Here is a 22,493-nt window from a genome sequence, read left to right on the forward strand (position 1 = left end):
GGCCAATAGGTACTAAAGCAAATTTGCAAATTTGTACTCACTGAGCAGTGTAATTTCTATGCCACATCCATCGAGAATCTCAACCTTGTTGGGTTCCCATTTCCCTGAGGTTACTTTCTCCTTCAGAAGCATAATCTCCTTACAGAAGAGCAATGTCAATTAACTGGCATTTCTGGCCTGAGCAGACATGTGGCTCCAGCTGGAGGATCCTCAGGGTGAAGGCCACAGCCAGATATAAATGTCTGCCCTAGGGAAGAATTAATGACAGGTAGCAGAGTCAGACGAAAAAGGCAGGTTTGTCTCAGTCAAAACTTTGTGTAGTTTTTGTGGTCTTTTTTTTGGTCGTCAGCCTTGTCAATGTCCTAAACAAGTCACCATTAAAGCCCTTGAAAAAGACCATGTCTGGAGAACGTGGTTGGGTCCTCGATGCTTAAAGAATGTGGCTAAGAAGAAGTGACGATGTGAGGTGTCCTTATAGGGAAGTCCAAAGGTACTGGAAAAGGTTCTAGCCATAAGCTTAGTACAGGATGCCCTTGGAGTCAAAACGTCAGCAAAAGATCAACAAAAGATCCCTTGGTTTATAGTTCGGATTTAATATAGAGAATAACTGAACTATGACAGGATTCAATAAGACTGACGTAAACACTAGGAATTGTAAAAAGGAGCTGCTGTTTTATCTGTGTATAGTCATGTTTTGCACCTTGTTCACACACTGTGTTGTCTGCACTGTCACTAAGAAACAGTTTAGTGTTTTGTGCCTACATGATGGTGAATTATGAAAATGTGAATAGAGACAATTAATGTTCTTTGAAGGCCCACATTTTGTAATAATCATGGTCGTTGAATGGTTGAACTTATTCAGGATACATCTGATACACACAACGCTCTCTGTATAAAGTTCAAATCAAGGGTGGGGAGCCTACACAGCAATCTTGGCTTCTTATCTCATCACATCACATCACTAAAATAAGCCTCCTGTTTGACACCGCCCCTGCCTATTTGATTGACCTTTCTGTTGTAGATAATTGGACTGTGGTTAACACTATAGACTCTAACCTGTCGAATATTTTATGAATGAGACTAGTAACCTCTTGAATGCTGGTGCCTGTAGAACTGAAAGATCTGATTGATATTCCTCTCATGTTATCAGGAACGAATGCAGGACTCTGCTGACTCAGTTTCTTACTCTTTCGGCACCATTCGGAAGTGGAGTGCAAACAATTGTTAGTACCATTGTGCATACTTCTAACTTACGACATTTTTATGTTAAAAAGAGGCCACTCCACAAAATGGGGAGATTGGAGGGAGGCGATGAATCTATAGTTAGAGTATCCACAACAAAGACCATTACTGGAAGTGTTGCTAAGTGACCTCTTTTTGAGAGATCACCCCTAGTTTTACATTTTTCTGTGAGTCTCACCTGCTGGTAATCCTGAACTCTAACACTGGGACACTGCTATCCTGTGATCAGGGTATGCGCTCTAAACAATCAAACATGTCAAATTTGTCTTAAAAAACGATTGGCACATTTAATTTTCTTATAAGGTCTCTGTCGTAGGATGGCCGATATCAAGTACCCCAGACTGATTGTCTATAGGTAAGTAAGGTTTATTTTTGTTCTACAGAGTACTTTATGGTGAGTAAGACCGTGGTAGTTGGTTTCAGATGTCCCCTCCCGTCTTGGTGGACTAATCTCGTCTTCTTCTCTCTGTTCTCTCCATAGGCCTCTTGAGAAGCATGTGGGGGACAGAAGAAAAATAGGCACGGTAAGTGTTTGAGTAAATCGCTCTCTTTTCCTTTCCTCTCTCTCTTTCTCTCTCCTAGTTTCCTATTCTCTGCTCTTTTCCTTTTCCTGTCTTCCGCGCTTTTCTCCTCTTCTCTTACTCGCTCTTTCTCTCTTTCTTTCTTAGCCCTGGGTTCTGCTCTTTCCTTTCTTCTTCTGTCTTCTGCCTTTTCTCAGACCTGTCTGTTTGGGGCTTTTCTTCTGGCCGTTTTCTCTCTTTATCTCCTGTATATCTTTCCTCTTTCTCTTTTTCTTAGGCTCTTGAGTCTTCTTTTCTTTACATTTTGGGTTTTCTCTCTTTAGTCCTTTCTGCCGGTGGCTGACCCTGTTTCTTTCCTAACAGTCATCTGTTTTATGCTCACAGTGCTTCCCCGTTTGTGTTTTCCCACCCCTTTCATTAAACCTCCCGCCCAGTGCCCGTGCTCTTTCTTCGTGTACAACCTCCCCCTTCCCGACTTCCCTACCCGTCCCTAGCCCCGTACCTGGCTTGGCCACGCTTCTGTTGAAGCGTGGCGGGTCCTATGCGTTTGCTTCCCGGGGCCGGCGGTCTTCGTCCCGGGTTGGGACCGTGAGGATTCTTTGTTCCGGTCGGGGTCTGTCCTCGGGGATTCCCAGCGGTCGTAGACTCCTCTCCACCTGGATCCTCTCGAGCCTTTGGGTTCAATCTGCTGCCGCTTCCTGGAAGTCTCCGCTCCAGCCATCCGCGCTCCTCTGGAACTCCGGGACTTCCCCTTTTACGTCCCCGGAGTCCCGCGGGTATAGTGCAGAACCAATAGGAAGGGCGGACCTCTGGGTCACTTCCGGGTCATCCCAAGCAGACGCAACACTGGTTGCAATTGTGTGCGGGTCGGATTGGTCCGACCCGTCACAGTCACAGTATATGGAGCAGAAGTACATCCATTGTATGAAAAGTTAAATGTCACTTGTGGACTGCAGCACCTAATGTGCCAGCCACTATACTGGCAGTGAGAACATAGCTTCAGGCCTACACTGTGTAGTCTGACTGCAGCAGCTTGAACCCTGCTGCACAAACCTGTCAAAAAACCCTAATGATAGATAAGGAAAAGCTGATTTTAAATATTAAATAGTCACCCCGCGACATGTGTGACATTATAAATGGCACGTTCCCCTTGTAACTAGGCCCAAAACGACACTGTCAGAGGTCAGACTGTAGCTAACCCAAAGGAAGTCACCATATATTATATACTTTTGGACTATAATTTAGTAGTGTAGCAGCTACAGACTCTAATCAAACACTTATTTTATATTTAAAAAAAAACCTATGTAACGGGAAAGATGGATTTTTATTAAATATCTGGAAAATGTAACTTTTAGAAAGTTACCTTTAACCTGTCTGAAGCTACTAACAGATAATTTGCATTAGCTCTCCAGCAACGGCCCAGCCTCATATGTAGTCTGAAAGAGTTATGAAATTCCTCCCAGGAGATATGCACTAGGTTGGCCTGAAAGGCCAGACAGTACTCCTCTGAGCTCAGCAGAATATACAGGGTGAGGGCTCTGGGCTTCCTCTTGATGACAGTGTCAAATTCTGCCTGACATATTTGTCTGAGATACATGTAACATTTTCACACACTTGAAAGAGAGAAAAGGATGCCAGGACAATTGTTGTGTATACCTTGTCTCTGGTGCTGCAGGACCCTGCCTTTGTTCTACGAGATTTCTTACTTCTAGTTTGAGGTGGTTACGAGGTCTACTCCAACATGGATTTTAGTGTTAGTTTTGAGAGGACATGAGTGATTACTGTTCTGCACTTCCCTATACACCCACAACACTCAGAGCCAAAGTTTAGAGTTGCTAAAGTTTTTTGCCATCGTGAAAATGGCAAAGCACATTGTCTTTTGGGCTGTTTTGCAGTAAGGCAAACAGGAGCTGCCTAAAAAGTGGCTAAGGTTGCCTCTATAAACTTTTATGCTAATGTTAGTCTTCCCCCCACCAACTGGTTGGGTCCAGCCATAAACGTGGCATCTCCAGGAGCCCTCTTCAAAACACTTTCTGGATCTACGGAAGAACAGAAGATGGGACCTGCTCCTTGTGACCTGGCAGGAGGCTTCCAAAAACCTGACTTGCTTCCCCCCCTTGTAACCAGGACTAAGAAGTGGACTCCAAGGGTCAGTTGGCTGACTTCCTGTGTGGCTGCAGGACCACAAAAAGCAGCAATATTCCTTTTCTCTACAAGTCCCAGCTGACCTGTGGCAACTGGAATCTGGATTGGACTTTGCTGGTGGCTTCTGCCTGGAGCCCCATTATTCTCTAGGTGTCCTCCATGAGGTGCTGGGAAGCATAAAAGTACTTATATAATTGCTTGGTCACCAAGAAAAAGTTTGGGAACTTTTGAAAATGTTCGCTCCAAAGCCAAGGGGATCTACTGTGAAAAGTCGGTGAATGGCAGTTCAAAGACATCAAATCAAATTTCAGATCCATCTCCCTGAAAGACTATACTATTTCTGAAAAAAAAAACTAAGTTCCTTTATGTTTAGGGACTTTGTAACTTTTCCAAGCAATAACCTCAAAAGCTCCAAAGCTGTATCAATAAAGTATGTTTAAAATAAAATCTCCACAGCTGTAGTGGAACCAACCTGTGGCAGGTATCCAACTGTCAGTTCCACAGCTGGGCTACTTGTCTAGCAGGGAGACATCGTTTTCTTCAAGTCCATTTTTAGATGAGGATTTTGAAACTTTTTGACTTCTAGACTTTCACTGGGACAAATGCACTTGGTGTATCTGACAAAGGCTCCATTACTGTCAGTCTCAATCGCACCTAGATCCCCGGCTACCACTTCCATAAACTATCATTGGTACTTTCAACGATATGTTCACTTAATTTCTTAAAAATTGATATGTCATATCAGCATCTGCCAATCTATCACCCAGTCTGCATTCTTTGTCCGACCCCACCGAAACGACCCCTCAAAAAAGTAGATGTTAAGTCGTCTCCATTAGGATCTACTGTGCATTAGCAAAAAGGTCTCAAAAGCCCTTTCTAGCAGGACTAAGGCTTCTTAACAATACGCTGCCACACAGAATGCCTGTCCTTGACATCTGCCAAGCTGCGGCATGGAAGTCAGTGCATACGTTCACAAAGCACTACTGCCTTGATAACCTGGTCTAGAAGGAAGGACATTTTGCCCAGTCAGTCCTGTGGAAACGAGTCAAATCTTTTGGCAAGAGGGTGGCCAGATTTCTCAACACCAACCTGTCTGGAAAAAGGTGGTGTAAAGCGGCTGCACCAAAAGTGTCTTAAGTTCAACTCATGTGGTGAGATGAAATTATCACAGTGAGAAATACAGTTTTTAAAGTCAAGGGACGCAGTGAGGAGCTATGTATCGGCTCCAAGGATGTGCACATGAGAAACACTAATATCAATTTAAGGTCACACCGTGGCATCACAAAGAGTTTTGGAAGAAATGTGTGTCCAACTTTCCATAAACCTCACCACAACAGACTTAAACAAGGGCAGTTGATCTAACAAATGTAAAAAGGCCACAAGGACTGACAAATAACAGGCCATCAAACAGCTTTGCTTGTAAAGAGTCAATTTGGAACTACCACATCAGGGCACAAACCTGTCCCAGTGATATAAATAAATGGAATGGGTTGCAAAGATGACAACCATGACTTCAGGTGCAGATCAAAAGTAGTTAACTGTTACTGGTCAATTTCCACGCACTGAGGTGTAGATTGCACAGGTTTAGGTACAGAAACCTTTCTTTCCCTGCTGCTGTGACAGCGGATCCTGTCAAAGTGGAAGCCTGAGCGGAGAACAGATGCTCATGACTAGAAGTTCCAGGTACCATACTCTCCTGATTCTGTGAAGCTCCTAAGATGACTTAGGCATGGTTGTGACAGGTCGTTTTCAGAAGTTGAGGAAGCAGGAGTAAGAAGGCGTGCAAGAGTCCTGTGTTCCATTCCTGCTATAAAGCAATGGCTGGTGAGCGTGCTTGCTGAAACTCAAACTAGCAGAAACTTAAAACTGTACATTCTCAACTGTGACAAAAATATATAGCCAGGGTTCTACTCACTGTGGTAAGATGCCCTTAGTAAACTTGGAATGCAGATGTTATTTGTGGTCTCCCAAATGCCATCTGCTTTGCTTGTCCGCTCTAGTTACATTCAAGCATCTCACCAGGTGGTCTGTAATAAGGTCAATGCCCTGATGCTCCAATCAACTCCACCAGTGCAGTGCCTCATGGCACAGGACTCAAGACCCAACTTTGCCCTGCTTGTTGAAATACCGAATTGCAGTGTTGTCAGTGAGAACCTGCATTAGCCTCCCCTTGATGGATGTCAGGAAAGCCATCAGAGCCAGATGAATTGACCGCAACTACATCAGATGGAGACGGGCTTCTTTTGGAAATCATTGACCTCTGACCTCCAAGCCCCCCACCCCTTTATATGACCTTCCCAATCCAGTTGTGACGCATTGTGAACATCATCAACTCTAGTGGAACAAGGGATGGGGACTTGCTACTGGAAAAATTGTATTTGAACAATCACCACTGCAAATCATGAGCCATCTCTTCTGTAATTTGGATGATATCCAATGGATTTCCTCTGTAATGGACTACAGGAACTTCTGATTCCATTACAGAGCCTGAATGTGCCATCTGGTGTAGTCCACTAGGAAGATGTGGGAGGCTTAGAGCCCAAGACGACTCACAGTTGCACTCACTGAGATCCAGAACTGAGGTCAAAACATTGCGATCACAGATCGAATTTTCTTGCCCCTATTGCAGCAGAGAAAAGGTCTTGAATTGCAGGATCGCTCTAATGACTGCCAGACTCTGAAGGACTTGATTGAGACTTCAGCTCGTTGATCGTGAACCCCAATGATGTCGTTAGGCTTGCTGCTGTCTGTAAGTCATCTACGTCTGAGAGCGGCGACCCAGCCTTCAACAGCCAGTCATCTAGGCATGGGAAAAGAAAATGAGTTACTTACCTGTTACTGTAGTTCTCCAGTATTGGTACCTTTCTTAGATTCACATGCTTCATTCATTTCCCATATCCGCAGTAGTCAATGATATACATATGAATTAATCATAAAACAAACATTCCTTTTAGTGGCTTATCATCATCATTGAAAAAAAGTCCACCCAATCAGGCGACAGAACCCATTAGAACCCTCACCACAGAGGCTTCAAGCCCTCAGATTTCCAGCATGAGTGGGATGTAATCCTTCAGAGAATTAGGGGAGCCTCTATGGGGAGGAGGGTGAGTCACATGTGAATCTATGAAAAATACCATGACTGGAGAACTGCAGTTACAAGTAACTAATTGTCTTCTCCAGTATTGGATCTTTCATATATTCACATTCTTGAATCAGAATAGTCAGCAGTAAACACTAGCCAACAACAATAGTATGATAACATAGTGGATGGTGGGAAAGATAATTATCATAGGCTCACCTTATTGAAAGAGATGTTGCAACACTGCTAGTCCCTCAGCCACATCAGTCTTGTCATAGGCATCTAGGTAATAATGCTGCATGAAGGTGTGCCTTTTGGACCATGTTGCTGCTCGACAAATGTGTTGAATGAGCACACCAGCAAAAAAAAAGCTGTGGAGGTGGAGACATCAATGGTGGAATGGGCCTTGATTTTGCTCATCAATGGTTTTCCTGCTTGCCTGTGAAAAAATTGAATGGCCGATGTAATCCAACTGGCTATGCTCTGCTTAGAAACTGGAAACCCCTTCCTTAGGTCACATCCGCTTTGCAGAATGAATGAGTACTGTGCCAGGAGAATTTGAGACATCTTTTGACGTCTAAAGTATGTAAAGATTTCTCTGTCACGGTTTGAGAAGTTGAAAAGAATGTCCTTAGAACAATGGGTTAATTCAGATGGAAATCCGAAGGAACTTTAGGTATAAACTTAGGATTGATCCTAAGTGCTATACTGTCTAACTTGAATTGGAAAAAAGGTTCTTTTATCATGAATGCCTCAGTGTCACTGATTCTCTTGGCCGACGTGAGTGCTACGAGAAGTGCTGTTGTCCAAGTGAGATATCTTAATTCTGCCTTGTGAATGGGCTTAGACCAGGCTTTCGTGAGCTGTGCAAGCACAACATTAAGGTGCCACGAAGAAGGGTGTATCTTCAAGGGAGGAAATGTCTTGAATAGTCCTTTCAGGAATTGCTCTATGACTCTACTACACCATAATGAAGGTGTGTTATGTGCTCGTCTGAATCTGGAAATCGCTGCCAGATAAACTCTGATGGAAGAGTGGGTTAGGCCAGATCTTGCCAACTGGAGTAGATATGGGAGTAGTTTCTCCGGTGGCGATGTGAAAGGGTGAACTTTGGATTCAATACACCAGAGTCAGAAACATTTCCATTTAAGTTTGTATGTTTTGTTAGTTGTCTTTGCCCTGCCTTAGCAAGGATTTCCCCACTTTCTGAAGGAATAGTTAGCATGGCAAACTCACTGAACCCAGTAGCTAGGCAGACAAGTGTCGGGTTGGGATGACAGACCTGGTCTTTGTTCATCATCAGCAACATTGGTATTGGCTTCAGCTGAACATGGATAAGCTCTGAAAGGAGTAGGTGTTCTGTCAACCAAACTTATCTAGGCGACCTGGGAGCAATGAGGAGAATTTGGCAAGGTTCTCTTTTCAGTTTCCTGAAGAACCTTGGAATCAATGAGATCGGGGGAAAAGTGTACACATAGATCCCTGACCATCAGCTAGAAAATGCAGCCCCCCTGGATCCCTCCTGTGGGAGCCAACTTGCGAAGAATTAGCATTTCAGTCTCACACTTATTGCAAACAGGTCTAAGTTTGGTTTGCCGCAATGATGGCAGAGGTTGTCCAGAGTTTGTTGGTTGCGCTCCCATTTGTGGCAGGTGGCATTGGTTCTGTTTAATGAGACTGCAAGGAAATTGGATATTCCTGGAACATGTCCAGCCCTGAAAGTTTTTTTGTGTTAGAGAGCCCAGTTCCAGATTTCTTGCGCTTAATGAGATAGCAATGGTGAGTGTGTACCTCCCGGCTTGTTTATATAATGCATGCTGACGGTATTGACCGTGCAAATTAGCACTGATGGCCGTGCTATCTTGGGGAGGAAAGAGTTTAGTGCCAAAGCAATGGCTTTCAGTTCCAGCCAGTTTATGTCCATTTTGGTCTGTAGGAGATTCCATTTGGCACTCATTGTTACGTCTTGGAGAGGAGCGCCCCATCCCTCCAGAGACATGTCCGTTGTTATTACATATTTGGGAATTCCTCCCCTTTGGATACGTTTCATTTCGGAGCTCACCTAAGCATGACTTTAATCATGGTTGTGGTAATCTCAAATGATCCCTGTGTTTTCAATCATTGTTTGTCGAGCTCCTCTTCTAGTGATCATATGCGAAGGCGACAATTTGGAATGAAAGGAATGCAAGAGGAAAGCACTACGAGAATTTAATTGTAAATTCTGACAGAAACTGACCTTTTTATGCTTAGTTTCTGTGCCAGCTGTTGAATTTTCGTTTGGCTGTCTTGCGAGGCGAAAGCCTTGTTTGGATTGCATCCAGCAATGCACCCAAGAAGGTTAAGTTGTTGTGGGGGTTAGATGCGATTTATGGTCGTTGACCATTAAACCTAGACTGTTGAATAGTGACAGACAGGTTGTTGTCTACTTTGCTGCGTGTGTGCCTTTATCAGCCAGTAGCCCAGGTAAGGAAATACCGCAACTCCTTGTCTGAGATAGGATGCCATTGGAGTTAACATCTTGGTGAAAATGCTTGGTGCTGATTTCAGTATGAACGTTAGCACCCTGAACTGGCACCCACCTTTCGGATGCTATACAGAACCATTGGTGGAGATAGTTTGAAATTCAACCCCCAAGATGAGTAAGCTATGATGTGGGGAGTGTGGGGCGGGATGGTGGTGTAGGAGTCTGGCTCAGTATATGGTGTACACCTATAGTTGAAGCACGTTGCACTGAGTCCAGGCAACCCTCAGTGATTATGTAGACTGCCTCTAGATAACCAGAGCTCTCATAAGAGTAGCTGTGGAGAGCAGCCAAGGCTTATCCAGAAGGGTGTAAAGCGGTTGCAAATACCACACAGGTCAGTCAGTGATGTGCACACAGGAAAGAACCACACCACTGTTAGAAAAATAGGTTATATTTATTGTTACACACACTCTACAACTAACTTTGGTATATCTCCTAACTGGAGATATGAACATACAAAAATATACTTAGCAACAGGTAAGTAAAGGCGTAAAATAACATTGGCCCCTATGGGGGAGGCCAAACCATATACTAAATAAATGGAATGCAAAAATCACTCCCAACCCACACTACCACCTAAGGACCCTTAGGGCTGGGGAAGTACTAAAACCCCAAAGGTAAGTAGGTAGGATTCCCCGGTTGCAGAGTTGTAATCCCAGGTCAGAGTCCATAAGATAACATGAGGAAGTCACAGTTGGAGATTTTGTGTGTTAGGACACTTCCCAGAGGAAACCTTTTGGGATAAGGAAGGTTGGATAGTGCTTCCACCCGTGGATACACAGAATAGTGAAGTACCTACACCAGGGAGCCAGGGTGCACAGGGGTGAAGTCATGTCAGAACCTACAGTTGAAGTCAACGGCGACTGCAGTTGTCCAGCTGCTGTCGTGACCCGTCGACCAGGTCGGTGGAACCCAGGCGTGGATTCCTGAAAAAGAGGACCTAAGGAAAGAGGGGACAGAGTCCAAACCACCCGGAGATGCCCAGTTGGTGCAGGAGGGTAATGCCCACCCTTCTTGGCAATGCGTTCCTGTTGGACGGAAGACAAAGAAGTGCATCTGTGAAGTCCAGGCGAATCAGGAAGATCCCAGGAGTCGTCCATGAGCTGTCCGGTTGTCGGATTGCATAAGGGTCAATGGTGCGAAGGACCACCAACAAGCTTTAACAAATGCAGGAAAGCCTTGCACGGAGTTTGTAGGATTTGAGGGGACCAGCAAGGTCCAGGTGATCCAGCCTTGGCAGGTAGGTCAGAGCCAGCCCTCAGCATGCAGGAGAGCCAGCAATAATCGATGGAGCTCCAAGCAGAACCCTCTGGCAGCAGGCACAGAGAGGACTCAACATCACAGCAAAGAGGGATGCCCATGTAGCAGGAGTTGCAGAGAGGATGTCGTTCTTGGAGCTGGAGAATGCTGGAGGCCGAGGCTTCTTGGAGCTAGGTCATCTTCGGACTGACGAGCCAACAAGCACACGTGGCGCTAGGGTTTCCAGCCAAGCAGCTTCAGCATGGAACCAGAGACATCCCAGTTGCAAGGAAGATAGATCAGACCTCTGGAGAGCCAAAGAACTACCATCTGTGTTGCAGAGCCTTGAAGAGTCTGTGGGACAGCAGGATCCACAAGGCGGTTGTCGCCTTTGAGGTGCATGCAGATGCAGGGAAATGACTACTTCACTCCAAGGGATATTCCTTCTTGCTTTCCTAAGTGCAGTTTCCTAAGTGCAGGGAGAGCCACTGTGACTCTGGAGGATGCACGGCTACGAGGTTGCAGAAGTCTTTGCAGAACTTGGAAACAAAGTTGCGGTAGGACCCCTCCTATTGGTTACAGTCTTGTTCCTGCACTGGTGCAAACCGGTTTATACAAGGAGGGCTCTAAATGTGCCCTTCAAAGCAGTCTGGTGGCACTCAGAGGCACCCCCACCCGAGCCCATAGACACCTCTATCTTAAAGGAAATCCTCTGTTCTACCTTCCCCTGCCTGAGTTAAGCTCAGCAGCAGAGGGCAGAACAGGGTCTGGGGTCGGCAGGAGCACAGGCTGGCTTGCAGGCACCTTGGGCTGAAGGGTCTACCTTAGGGGTGACTTACAGGGTCAGAGTGCAGTGACCATGATATCAGGCAAAACATATATATGGAGTGAAAGGTGCATGCACCATATCACAGGCTGCAATGGCAGGCCTGCAGACACAGTTTGCATGGGATCCCATGGGTGGCACAATACAAGCTGCAGCCCATGGAGGACCCCTGGTGTGCAAATGCACTGGGTACCCGAGTACCATATACTAGGGACTTACATGGGTGCATCAGTATGCCAACTGTGGGATTTAAAAGTTACCATACAACAAAAATTAGGGGAGAGAACACTGACACTGGGGTCCTGGATAGCAGGATCCCAGTGTACTACAGTCTAAACATACTGACATCAGGCACAAAGTGGGGGCAACTAAGCCAGAAAGATGCTACTTTCCTACAGGGGGCAGTCGGCATCAACAAAATTAGGGAAGAAAACACAGATTCTGGGATCCTAGATAGCAGGATCCCAGTGTAGTACATTCTGAACATACTGACATCACGCAAAAAGTGGGGGCAACTATCTCAGAAAGATGCTACTTTCCTACAGGATCAATTGGCACCATGTAGAGGTCACTGCTTTCTGGCAGTGACTCTGCCTCGGGAAGATAGTCTTCCCCTGGCTGTATGTTTGTACGCCACTGAAGTCAGCTGCCTGTACTGTTGCTGTTGTTGCTGGCAGTACTGCGAGGTGGTACTGCTGCCTGTAGGGTAGGTATCCTCCTCTAAAAAAGTAGGAACCTCTGCTTCTGGCTCCCCCAAAGGGCTGCTTCCTGAATCGCAGAGTTCCCAGGGACTGTATCAGAGTCAATTTTGATGGACTTAAGCGCATCATCCACATGTTTTCCGAACAGTGACTCACCATTGTAAGGCATGTCTAGCATTTGGTTAGAATCTCTGGATGGAAAGACGTGGCTTTTAACCATCCCTGTCTTCTGAGGACTGCTGCACCTGCCAAATTGTCTGCAATGTATAATCTCTGCTGATATCCTTTACCTTTCTTTCAGAATTTTTTGGGCTTTAAGTTTTGCTTCCTCTGGTAAGAGGTCAACATATGTGGTGATGTCTGGCCACATCTGTCTGTCGTAACAGTCTTGAATTGCCAGGGAGTTTGTAGCTCTGACAATCGTGGCTGCCATGGTAAAGAACTGTTTCCTGATGTTGTCTAGCCCACGACCATTCCTGTCAGGTGGAATGGAAATGGGAGTGGATGGATTTTTACAGCCACGCTGGGCCACCTCTGATACAACTGAATCTAGTGTGAGGCCCAGTATGCTTTTGTGCAGGGAGGTCAGCAGTGGACCAGTGCTTGAATTTATAGTTGGTCTTGGGAAATTATACCCTGGATCGTTCTGAGTCTATACATTTGGGTTTTATGGATCTCTCCTCTGCATTTGACCAGGTTAACCGGTTTAAACTGTGGCAGATTATGCTGCTGTTAGGGGTGGAAAAAGACAATGTTTTATTTTTAAGCGATTTTCATAGGGTCATCATGGCCTCAGTGTGACCATACTTTGTATATTAAGAGAGGGGTGCGGTAGGGCTGCATTATGGCCCCCTTTTTGTTTAATTTGTACATTAATCAGTTAGAGCAAAAATTGGGGGAGGTGAATGTGGATTGGTCATGTGTGAGTGTTCGTAAGATACCAGTGCTATATGCAGATGGCACACTACTCCTGGCCAAAAACACCAGAGGTCTGCAGTCTCTGTTACACTCCTTTTCTACTTTTATGGAGGGGCTGGTTTTGTCTATTCATGAATAAATCATTTGTGATGATAGTAGGTCCCCACACTACAAAAGCAGCAAGATTTAATTTAGGGGAGCGTACTTTACCCAGAGAGTGCTCCTATTTGGGCCTTCTTTTTGATTCCGCGTTAAACTGCCACTCCCTAATACATAAGGGGTGTGAGGACCTTGGGCGAGTAAATGCCGCAATTTTTTGCTTCGCTATGAGGCTGGGTAACAGAACAGTTAGGGTCTTGCTACAGATTAATAGGGCCAAATGGGTATCACAGGCCATATATGGGAGCGAGGTATGGGGGCATATTAACCTTTCCAAATTGTAAGTGGTGGAAAATAGGTTCTTGCGCAGGCTCCTTTGTCTTCCCCAATGTATCTCGGTTATGTCAGTGCATGAGGAATTAGGCACTAGTTTTACTTCTTATTTGGTAGCCTATCGCCCCCATTCTTTTTAGATGAAAGTTTGGCTTAGGCGAGGTCTAAAATTAAGTAAGGATATTCTGAGAGACTGATTGTCATTGGATCATGCTCTCCACATCCTTGGTCTAATGTATATTAGAGATGTTTTACAGAACTAGGGGAGAGGCAATTTTTTTAGCTTTCCAGAGGGTATCTCTAAAGCAGATTTTATTTGAGTTAAAGAGTGTTTTTTTAGGAAAAGGCAAGTGGAAACAAAGGACCTCGCATTCACTAAACCATGTGTCTGGCAATATATTTTGCTTAAAAACGCCCCTTGTACTGAACCTTACTTGCTGTGGGTAAAGAACAGACATGATTGTTTTTTATTATCGAGATTTAAAATTGATTTATTTAATCTTTTGTTGGCCTTCTCCCAGGGAATTAATGGAGGGCAGAAATTAGTACCCTATGGCTATGATAATAATTCTCCACAGGATACTTTGCACTTCACTATGTTCTGCCCGTTTTATAGGCTGTCCCATAGGGCATATCTTGTACCTATTTTAAAAAGGGCATATTTTGCACAAGTCAGGCTGGCTCTCGTGCACCAACAGATGTTGGAGGGGGACGTGGTTTTGTGAGTTCTTAATTTCCTGAAGGTGGCAATGAGGTCAAGGAATAGTATGGAGTGTGAATATGATTCGCCTTAGGATGTGGGTAATTTACTGTATTGCTGTTTTTGCACATTTTTAGCTGTTTTAGATCTGTTTGCGGCTGTTTTTATGTATTTTTAACGTTTATTGCTTTACTGATTGTTTGTATTTATGTATGTTTTTATGGTTAATCAATTAATTGGTTTAGGTTGTCCAATCAATCATGCCGGAGAATTGTCAAGCGCTTTATATTTTTAGTTTCCAGCCTAGAGAAGACTGCTGAAACCGTTGCTGGATTTTTTAGGGCCTAGAGGCCCTCCTCAAAAATTAAATCCACAATAGGGAAGCCTGAATATCTCTCTTTATGGGATCTTTAAAATCATGACGGAAACAATCTGATTATTTGGTAAGCATCAGAAGTTGAAATCTTTTGGCTGCCCTTTCCATAAGATTATGGAAGCCACCAACGTCCTCCTGTGGGAAATGCACCGGTAGTGGCGCTGGAGGGGATGGTGTTTGGATGAGGTAGTCATCCCATTTGTTGGGAACTGAGGCAGTGTCTCTAACTTCCCCTTCCTTCCATTCTTCATCCATGGAAGGTGCATTGTCAGCTAGAGGATCCACTAAAGTAGCAGCCAGTGTTGGTAGTTGACTTGTGGGTGCAGCAAAAAGTTGTGATGGACGCGCAACCGGTGTGTGGGCTTGAGGGGCTGGTATTGGTTTTGGTGTTTGTGGTGGAGGAGCCGCGGCCACTGGGTCCAGGAACCTGCAATAACAGTCTTGGAGCATGAGGGATTCTTCCTGCCTGCTGTTGCACCCTTAGGGCCGCCGCCCCAGCCAGCGAGGGATGCCACTGTGGAGAAGGAAGCCTCTGCAATGTGGATTCCCGCCCGCACTACTGAGTGCCTATATGGAGGAGACCAGGGATGTGACTGCAGCAGCCTGACCTCTACTCCATGGAGTGCCGATGGCGAGTCGGGCCCGCTGCAGTTTGCCGGTTTCCTGTGCTACCTTCAGTGCTGAGGGCAAGTCAGGCCCTGGGGGAGCTTGGAAGCTTCCCGCGCTACCATCGCGGACAGCCCAGCCCTACTCACAGAGAAAGGCTGTATTTGTTCAAGCCATTAATGGGCAGCGGTCTCTCTGGAAATTCACATGTGGGGGCCCAAGGAGGGTTTCCCTGCAATCTTCAGTAGGTATGCCTCTGCATTCCTGCTTACAGTGGACAGAGACAAGAGCATTGCTGGCGGAAGATAGTGAATTACCATAGTGATCGCCAATAGAGGTGTTGGGTTGCCTCCACGAGAAGATTACAACAAATACGGTATAACAAGGGTTAAGTGTGCAGGTGTTTCCGCGCCCTACGTTTTCCTGGTGAATGTAATTCTTGCCATGCGATCCCTAATTACCATATTACACCCAATAGGAGTGCAGGCATGATGTACCCTATGTTCTGGAGGATAATGTTTGTGATCCTTGCCTGTATTGCAAACTCTAAAGCTTCAAGGCCAGGGGGCTTTGGGTGCAAGGTTCTCCTTGGGCGTCGGGAATTTTCATAAGATCTGGTCGCGGTCAGTGGGGTCCTATGGATTAAGGCTGCAGGCGTTGTTGTGTTGACCAGGAGGGGTCAATCCAGGGTGGGCTTGAGGTCGGACTCACCTGGGGACCCTTCTCTGGACATGTGGGCCACCTGGATTCGGGCTGTCGGCATTGGGTGCACAGTGAGCAGGGCTTGCAGATCCAGGGAGGTTCTGGTGTCCTTTTTCCGAGGTTTCTTCTGGGGCAGGGCTGTTGTCCTCAGGAGTTCTTGGTCCTATGCTGGGTGGGCAGGCAGTCCTCTGGGGGTTTGTAGAGTTTGATGGTCCTGCAGGATGGGTCACCTTTTTGGAGCAAAAGCCTTGAAGCTGCAAATAGCCCGGTATAGCTGGGTCCAAGTCAGTTGTCGTATAGAGTCTTCACTGCTGGGGAGTCGGCTTAACAGTCCTTCTTTCTGCTTGAAGTTTCCAGGAATCTGGTAAGTAAGGTTCAGGGGTGCCCCTAAACACTAGATTTAGGGGTGTTACAGGGATCAGAGGACAGTAGCCCATTGCTACTGTCCCTGACGGTGGCTACACCCTTCCTGTGCCCACTCTCTTTGCGGAGGGGGGCACATTCGTATCCCTATTGGTCCCTGTCATCCAAACCAGTTGGAGGATTCTGCAAGGAGGGGGGTGACTTCAGCTCTGGACACCTTTGGGGTGGTCCTAGCTGCAGTGGGCACTCCTCCTTGTTTTATGTAATTTTCCTGCTGGACCTGCCGCCACAAAGTGGGGCTTAGTCTTGGGGGAGCGTCTTTTCCACTAGCTGGTGTGCTCTGAGGCACTGTAACAGGAGGCCTGAGCTTTTAAGGCTCACTGCCAAGTGTTACAGTTCCTGCAAAGGGTGGTAGGGGGCTAGAGGGAGTTGTGAAGCACCTCACCCCAGAGCAGGCTTTGTTTCTGACCCCAGAGAGCACAAAGGCATTCATCCCATGGGGTCAGAAACTTGTCTGGTAGTAGCAGGCTGCTGCAAACTGATTAGTCCTGCACTGAAAGGTTGGACAAAATACAGGGGGCATCTCTAAGATGCCCTCTGTGTGCATTGTACAATAAATCCAACAATGGCATCAGTGTGGGTTTATTGTGCTGAGAAGTTTGATACCAAACTTCCCAGTCTTCCCTGCATTAAGGCTGTAAGGCGTGCTCGAGGGGTGGACTTACCTATGCCACAGGAAGTAGTTTGTGGGCATTGCACCCTGGAAGGGGTGTCATGTTGACTTTACCTTTATATCCCCACCAGCACACACAGACAGCAATGGCAGTATGCATGTGCTTGGTGAGGGGTGCTGAGTGGCATCAAATATAGAGCAATAGCAAAGATCGAATTTTCTATTCTATCCAATTGTATTGTTTCCCTTTCTATATGTATCATTCTATTTTCTCTGGTATTCTACATCCTACTTTTTTGCATGCAGAATTAACTGCTCTTAACATTCTACCTGTATTATTTGCTCCTACATGTTTGATTTTACACTCAAAATTCTACTTTTGTCAATATAACCTCTTCCCATGCTTCATCTACAATGAAACATTCCAGATTTTACCTGTATAACAATCTTTTCTACATGTTACCAGTTTAGTTAAATATCCTTACCACTTTCTGTAACAATGTACCCTCTACCAAACTGTCAGTGAATAATATCTGCTTTTGCACACATTATTCGACCTTATGTACTATTTAATGGCCATTCCTTTCTATCTTCTTCCTAACTGTATCCTTTTACTTTCCTATTTGATTTTGTTACTCTATTGTTTCTTCTCCCTTCGACCTGTTACAAGCCATTCTCATCTCTTTTAACATGTAATATTCTACATTCCCTCAACAAAACTTGCATCATGCCACACACTCCTTCTACTTGAATCATTTCGTTCTCTTCTGCTTGTACCATCGAATCATAACCTATTTCCTTAGAAGATTCATCATTACTTCATCCTATTCTACCTGTATCCTCCTACCAAGTATGAATATTTTATTGATACTCTACCATTATTGCCACATAAAACATTGACATAATTCGATCTATTTACTTATATTCCCCACATTCCATTACCTTGACCTCAGTATTTAAACACCACTCTAAATCAATTGATTAATTGTTCTTCAGCATGTCTAGTAGTAACTTACATGTTTACAGGGAGGGATAGGTGGCTTTGACTCCTGTGAAGAAGGAAGATCTTCAGTAACTGCACTGTGTACAAGCTGCTCCGTTGGATCATGGCTTTTGCTTTCGGCAGGTAGGCTACCCAGCTCCTCCGGGACTGAACTTTCACTGTGCAGGCGGGAAGATGAAATAGGGGACTCCCTTTCACTGCCTATTGTGCCTATATGACAGAGGACACATTAATTTCACAGGTAGCATTAGCACAATAGGTACAATAGCATTTGTAAATACAATTTACTCTTTGAAATGGCAGGATTATGTTGTTTTTAATAGGAGTAACAATAACTTAACAGGTGCTTCTCTGTTGGCAGACTGAGCAACTAAAATCAATGTTGGATCACTACCCAATCATGTCTCTATTGAAAAGCGCTCTACAATATCCATATTCCCTGTAATATGCAAAAGGAACAAGTTACTTACCTTCTGTAATTAATTATCTGGTAGAGACTATATCTAGCTGCAGATTCCCTACTTTAGAATTCCCTGGCGTCAGCTTCTAATCCAGAATTTTTCTGCTGAGCAGTATCCTGCGTGCACAGTCGGGTGGCGTAGTTCGGATCTGCGTGCATCGTCCAGCGCCACGTGGCATCATCAGTGTCACTGGAGCCATCTGTGACGTCATGGGCTTCAATATAGGTATAATCCTGGCGCACATACGTCAGTTCTTTTCCACAACTTCCCATGCCAGACGCGCAGAGTCATGGAAGAACCAACTTTTTCTGATTGTCTGTGCAAAATGGCATGCCCTGGAAAAAGGGTAAAAATCTGAAAATACATAGTATATATCCGCAGAGCGGGGAGACATGGGTGGGTGTAAGGGATATGCAGCTAGATAGAGTCTCTACCAGATAATTTGTTACGAAGGTAAGTAACTTGTTCATCTGATAGAGACTTCTAGCTGCAGATTCCTTACCTTAGAATAGATTCCCAAGCCATACCCTCCTGACGGTGGGCTGCAGACTTATAATTTATACAAGAAAGTCCTGTCAGACCGATCAAGCAAAATGCCCATCTCTCCTCACCTGGCTATCCAGGCAGTTATGCCTTGTGAACGTGTGCAAAGAAGCCCACCTTGCCGTCTGGCAGATGTCTAGGACCGTCACGCCTCAAGCTAATGCCGTGGGAGCACCTTTCACCTTTGTAGAGTGAGCTCTCAAACCCTCAGAAGGATGCTTCTTAGCCAATGCGTAGAGACCAACCAAGCATAAAATGGTTCGTTTCTGAACTGCCCGACCCTTCTTTGCACCAACGTACCCCACAAAGAGTTGGTCATCCACCCGGAACGCTTTTGTGCGGTCAAGGTAGAACAACAACGATCTTTTTGGGTCCAGCCGGTGGAGTCGCTCTTCTTCTTTAGAGAGATGCGGTGGAGCAAAGGCAGGGTGATGTTCTGACTAAGATGAAAAGGGGTCACCACCTTGGGGAGGAAAGAGGCACGAGTTCTGAGGACTACCTTATCCGGATATACCAGGGTTCTGCAAAGTCGGTCCTGGAGAGCCGGGTCCATGCCAGGTTTTTAGCATATGCACATTTGGAAAAAAGATGTTTCAGAAATCTACATTTTTCTAAATGTGGATATGCTAAAAATCTGGCATGGACCGGGCTCTCCAGGACAGACACTGCAGAACCCTGGGATATACCATGTGATACAGCGATTTTGATGATAAAGCCTGCATCTCACATACTCTCCTGGCAGATGTGATCGCCACTAAGAAGGCTGTTTTGATAGTGAGCAGCCGGAGAGGACAATGTAAAGGCTCAAAAGGAACACACAAGAAAAGTGAGCAACAGATTAAGGTCCCACTGGGGCATAACAAAAGGCATAGGTGGAACCATATGTATAAGCCCTTTTAAGAATCACGTACAATAGGAGACTTAAACAAAGACCGTTGATCAGGCAATTGAAGAAAAGCTGTTAAGACAGAAAGATAGCCCTTAAGAGTCCATAAGGAGTAACCCTTTTGGATGAGTGTCAGAATGAAAAGAAGGATATTAGAAAGAGAAGAAGAAAGAGGATCAATAGACCTCTATGTACAATATAATACAAAACGCTTCCAACAGCAGGTGTAAACCGTTTTGGTAGAGGGACGTCTGGTTGTCAGAATGACATTACAGACTTTGGGAGGGAGGTCGTAAACCATCAACTGTCGCCGCTCAATCTCCACGCATAAAGCCGCAGAGTTGACAGGTTCGGGTGGATAACCTTCCCCTGCTGCTGCGACAGAAAATCCTCCGAAAGAAGAAACCTTATTGGAGGATTGATGCTCATTTTGAGAAGCTCTGGAAACCAGACTCTTCATGCCCAATCAGGAGCCACTAGAATTCTTGAATTTCTAGAGAACTCTAGGCAGAAGTGGTATGGGCGGAAAGGCGTACAAGAGGACTGAACTGCACTTGCGATGAAAAGTGTTGCCTAGCACTAGCCGCCTTGGAAACTCCAATGCACAATACTGCTGACATTGCGCGTTCTCTTTGGAGGCGAATAGATCTAACCAAGGCTCTCCCCACTGCTGAAAGAGTCCTTGCTCCACCTCCAAATGGAGACACCATTCGTGATCCGCTAAGCATCGCCGGCTGAGTTTGTCCGCTCTGGCATTCAAAGTCCAGCACTACCATCCAGTCTCCTTGGTCTACGGCATACAAGACCTGAGCAAGAGTGAGCATCTTGAATTTCTCCTTTTAGGGGAAGAGATTGACGTCTCTTAAATCCAAGATAGGACGAAGACCCTTGTTCTTTTTTGGAATCAGAAAGTGGTGAGAATAACAACCACTGCCTATTTCTGACACTGGGACCCTTTCTATGGCTCCCTTGGCCAAGAGAACTGTAACTTCCTCGCGGAGTAAGACAAAATGATTCCCTCATCAGCCATTTTTTTTTATCGGAGGGATAGAGGGAGGGAAAGAATGGAAAGGGAGGGAATACCCCTTCTGTATGATCTGCAAGACCCATTTGTCTGATGTTATGGACCGCCAGTGAGGGAGATGAAATTGAATCCTCCCTCCAACTGGACGGACATGGTCTTACAGAACCATACTAGGAGGGCTTGGGTGCGTGGAAGAGGGGTGCTGGGTGGTGGCCGACTTCTGGCTAGACCCTCTGGGTCAGACAATACCATATCCTCGCATGGGAAGCTGCGAAGCCAGAGGACGGTGGTTAACCTGAGGTTACAGTGGTACCGTGCCCCTTCCGAAGCCTCAAAAAAGGTGATAGGCAGACTGCTGGCGCTGAGAGGCCCAAGGATCTGGCCGTAGCTCGAGGATCCTTGAACCTCTATGGCCCGACAATCAGAACACAACTTCGAATCGTGGTCCTTCTCGAGGCACCAGAGACAAACTTGGTGAGGATCAGTGACCGACATGGTGCGATGACATGCACCACATGGTTTAAATCCTTTCTTTCTCAAAGTCATTGCACAGACAATCGAAAAAAATCCTCGTCAAAAACGCCGAAAAAGGGGTAACTCTAAGGGGACCTGTGCTTAACCGGCACAGAAGGAAAAGAACTGTCGTAAGTGCGCCAGGGTGGAGCCTGTATAGAAGACAGGGACGTCACAGATGGCTCCAACGACGCTGATGACACCACACGGAGCCAGATGACGCACGCGGATCCGAATGACGCCAACCGACAGTGTGCGCAGGGTACTGCTTGTGAGAAAGTAGCCTCTTTCTAGCCTTGTTACCCCCACTTTTGGCCTGTTTGTGAGTGTATGTCAGGGTATTTTCACTGTCTCACTGGGATCCTGCTAGCCAGGGCCCACTGCTCATAGTGAAAACCCCATGTTTTCAGTATGTTTGTTATGTGTCACTGGGACCCTGCTAGTCAGGACCCCAGTGCTCATAAGTTTGTGGCCTATATGTATGTGTTCCCTGTGTGGTGCCTAACTGTCTCACTGAGGCTCTGCTAACCAGAACCTCAGTGGTTATGCTCTCTCATTTCTTTCCAAATTGTCACTAACAGGCTAGTGACCATTTTTACCAATTTACATTGGCTTACTGGAACACCCTTATAATTCCCTAGTATATGGTACTGAGGTACCCAGGGTATTGGGGTTCCAGGAGGTCCCTATGGGCTGCAGCATTTCTTTTGCCACCCATAGGGAGCTCTGACAATTCTTACACAGGCCTGCCACTGCAGCCTGAGTGAAATAACGTCCACGTTATTTCACAGCCATTTTACACTTCACTTAAGTAACTTATAAGTCACCTATATGTCTAACCTTTACCTGGTAAAGGTTAGGTGCAAAGTTATTTAGTGTGAGGGCACCCTGGCACTAGCCAAGGTGCCCCCACATTGTTCAGAGCCAATTCCCTGAACTTTGTGAGTGCGGGGACACCATTACACGCGTGCACTACATATAGGTCACTACCTATGTGTAGCTTCACAATGGTAACT

At 45.7% G+C, this 22,493-nt stretch overlaps 1 protein-coding gene across 1 annotated transcript in view; it reads right to left on the bottom strand.

Annotated features, from left to right (window-relative positions):
• Window positions 1-22,493, bottom strand: part of CEP350 (centrosomal protein 350) — an 821,600-nt gene that overhangs the window by 156,446 nt on the left and 642,661 nt on the right. Inside the window, exon 29 of the mRNA XM_069232082.1 lies at window positions 18,064-18,260. Coding sequence (XP_069088183.1) covers window positions 18,064-18,260 — 197 coding nt within the window. The remainder of the gene's footprint in view (window positions 1-18,063; window positions 18,261-22,493) is intronic.

Source organism: Pleurodeles waltl, chromosome 4_2 (genome assembly GCF_031143425.1).
Source record: "Pleurodeles waltl isolate 20211129_DDA chromosome 4_2, aPleWal1.hap1.20221129, whole genome shotgun sequence".
NCBI classification, from domain to species: domain Eukaryota; kingdom Metazoa; phylum Chordata; class Amphibia; order Caudata; family Salamandridae; genus Pleurodeles; species Pleurodeles waltl.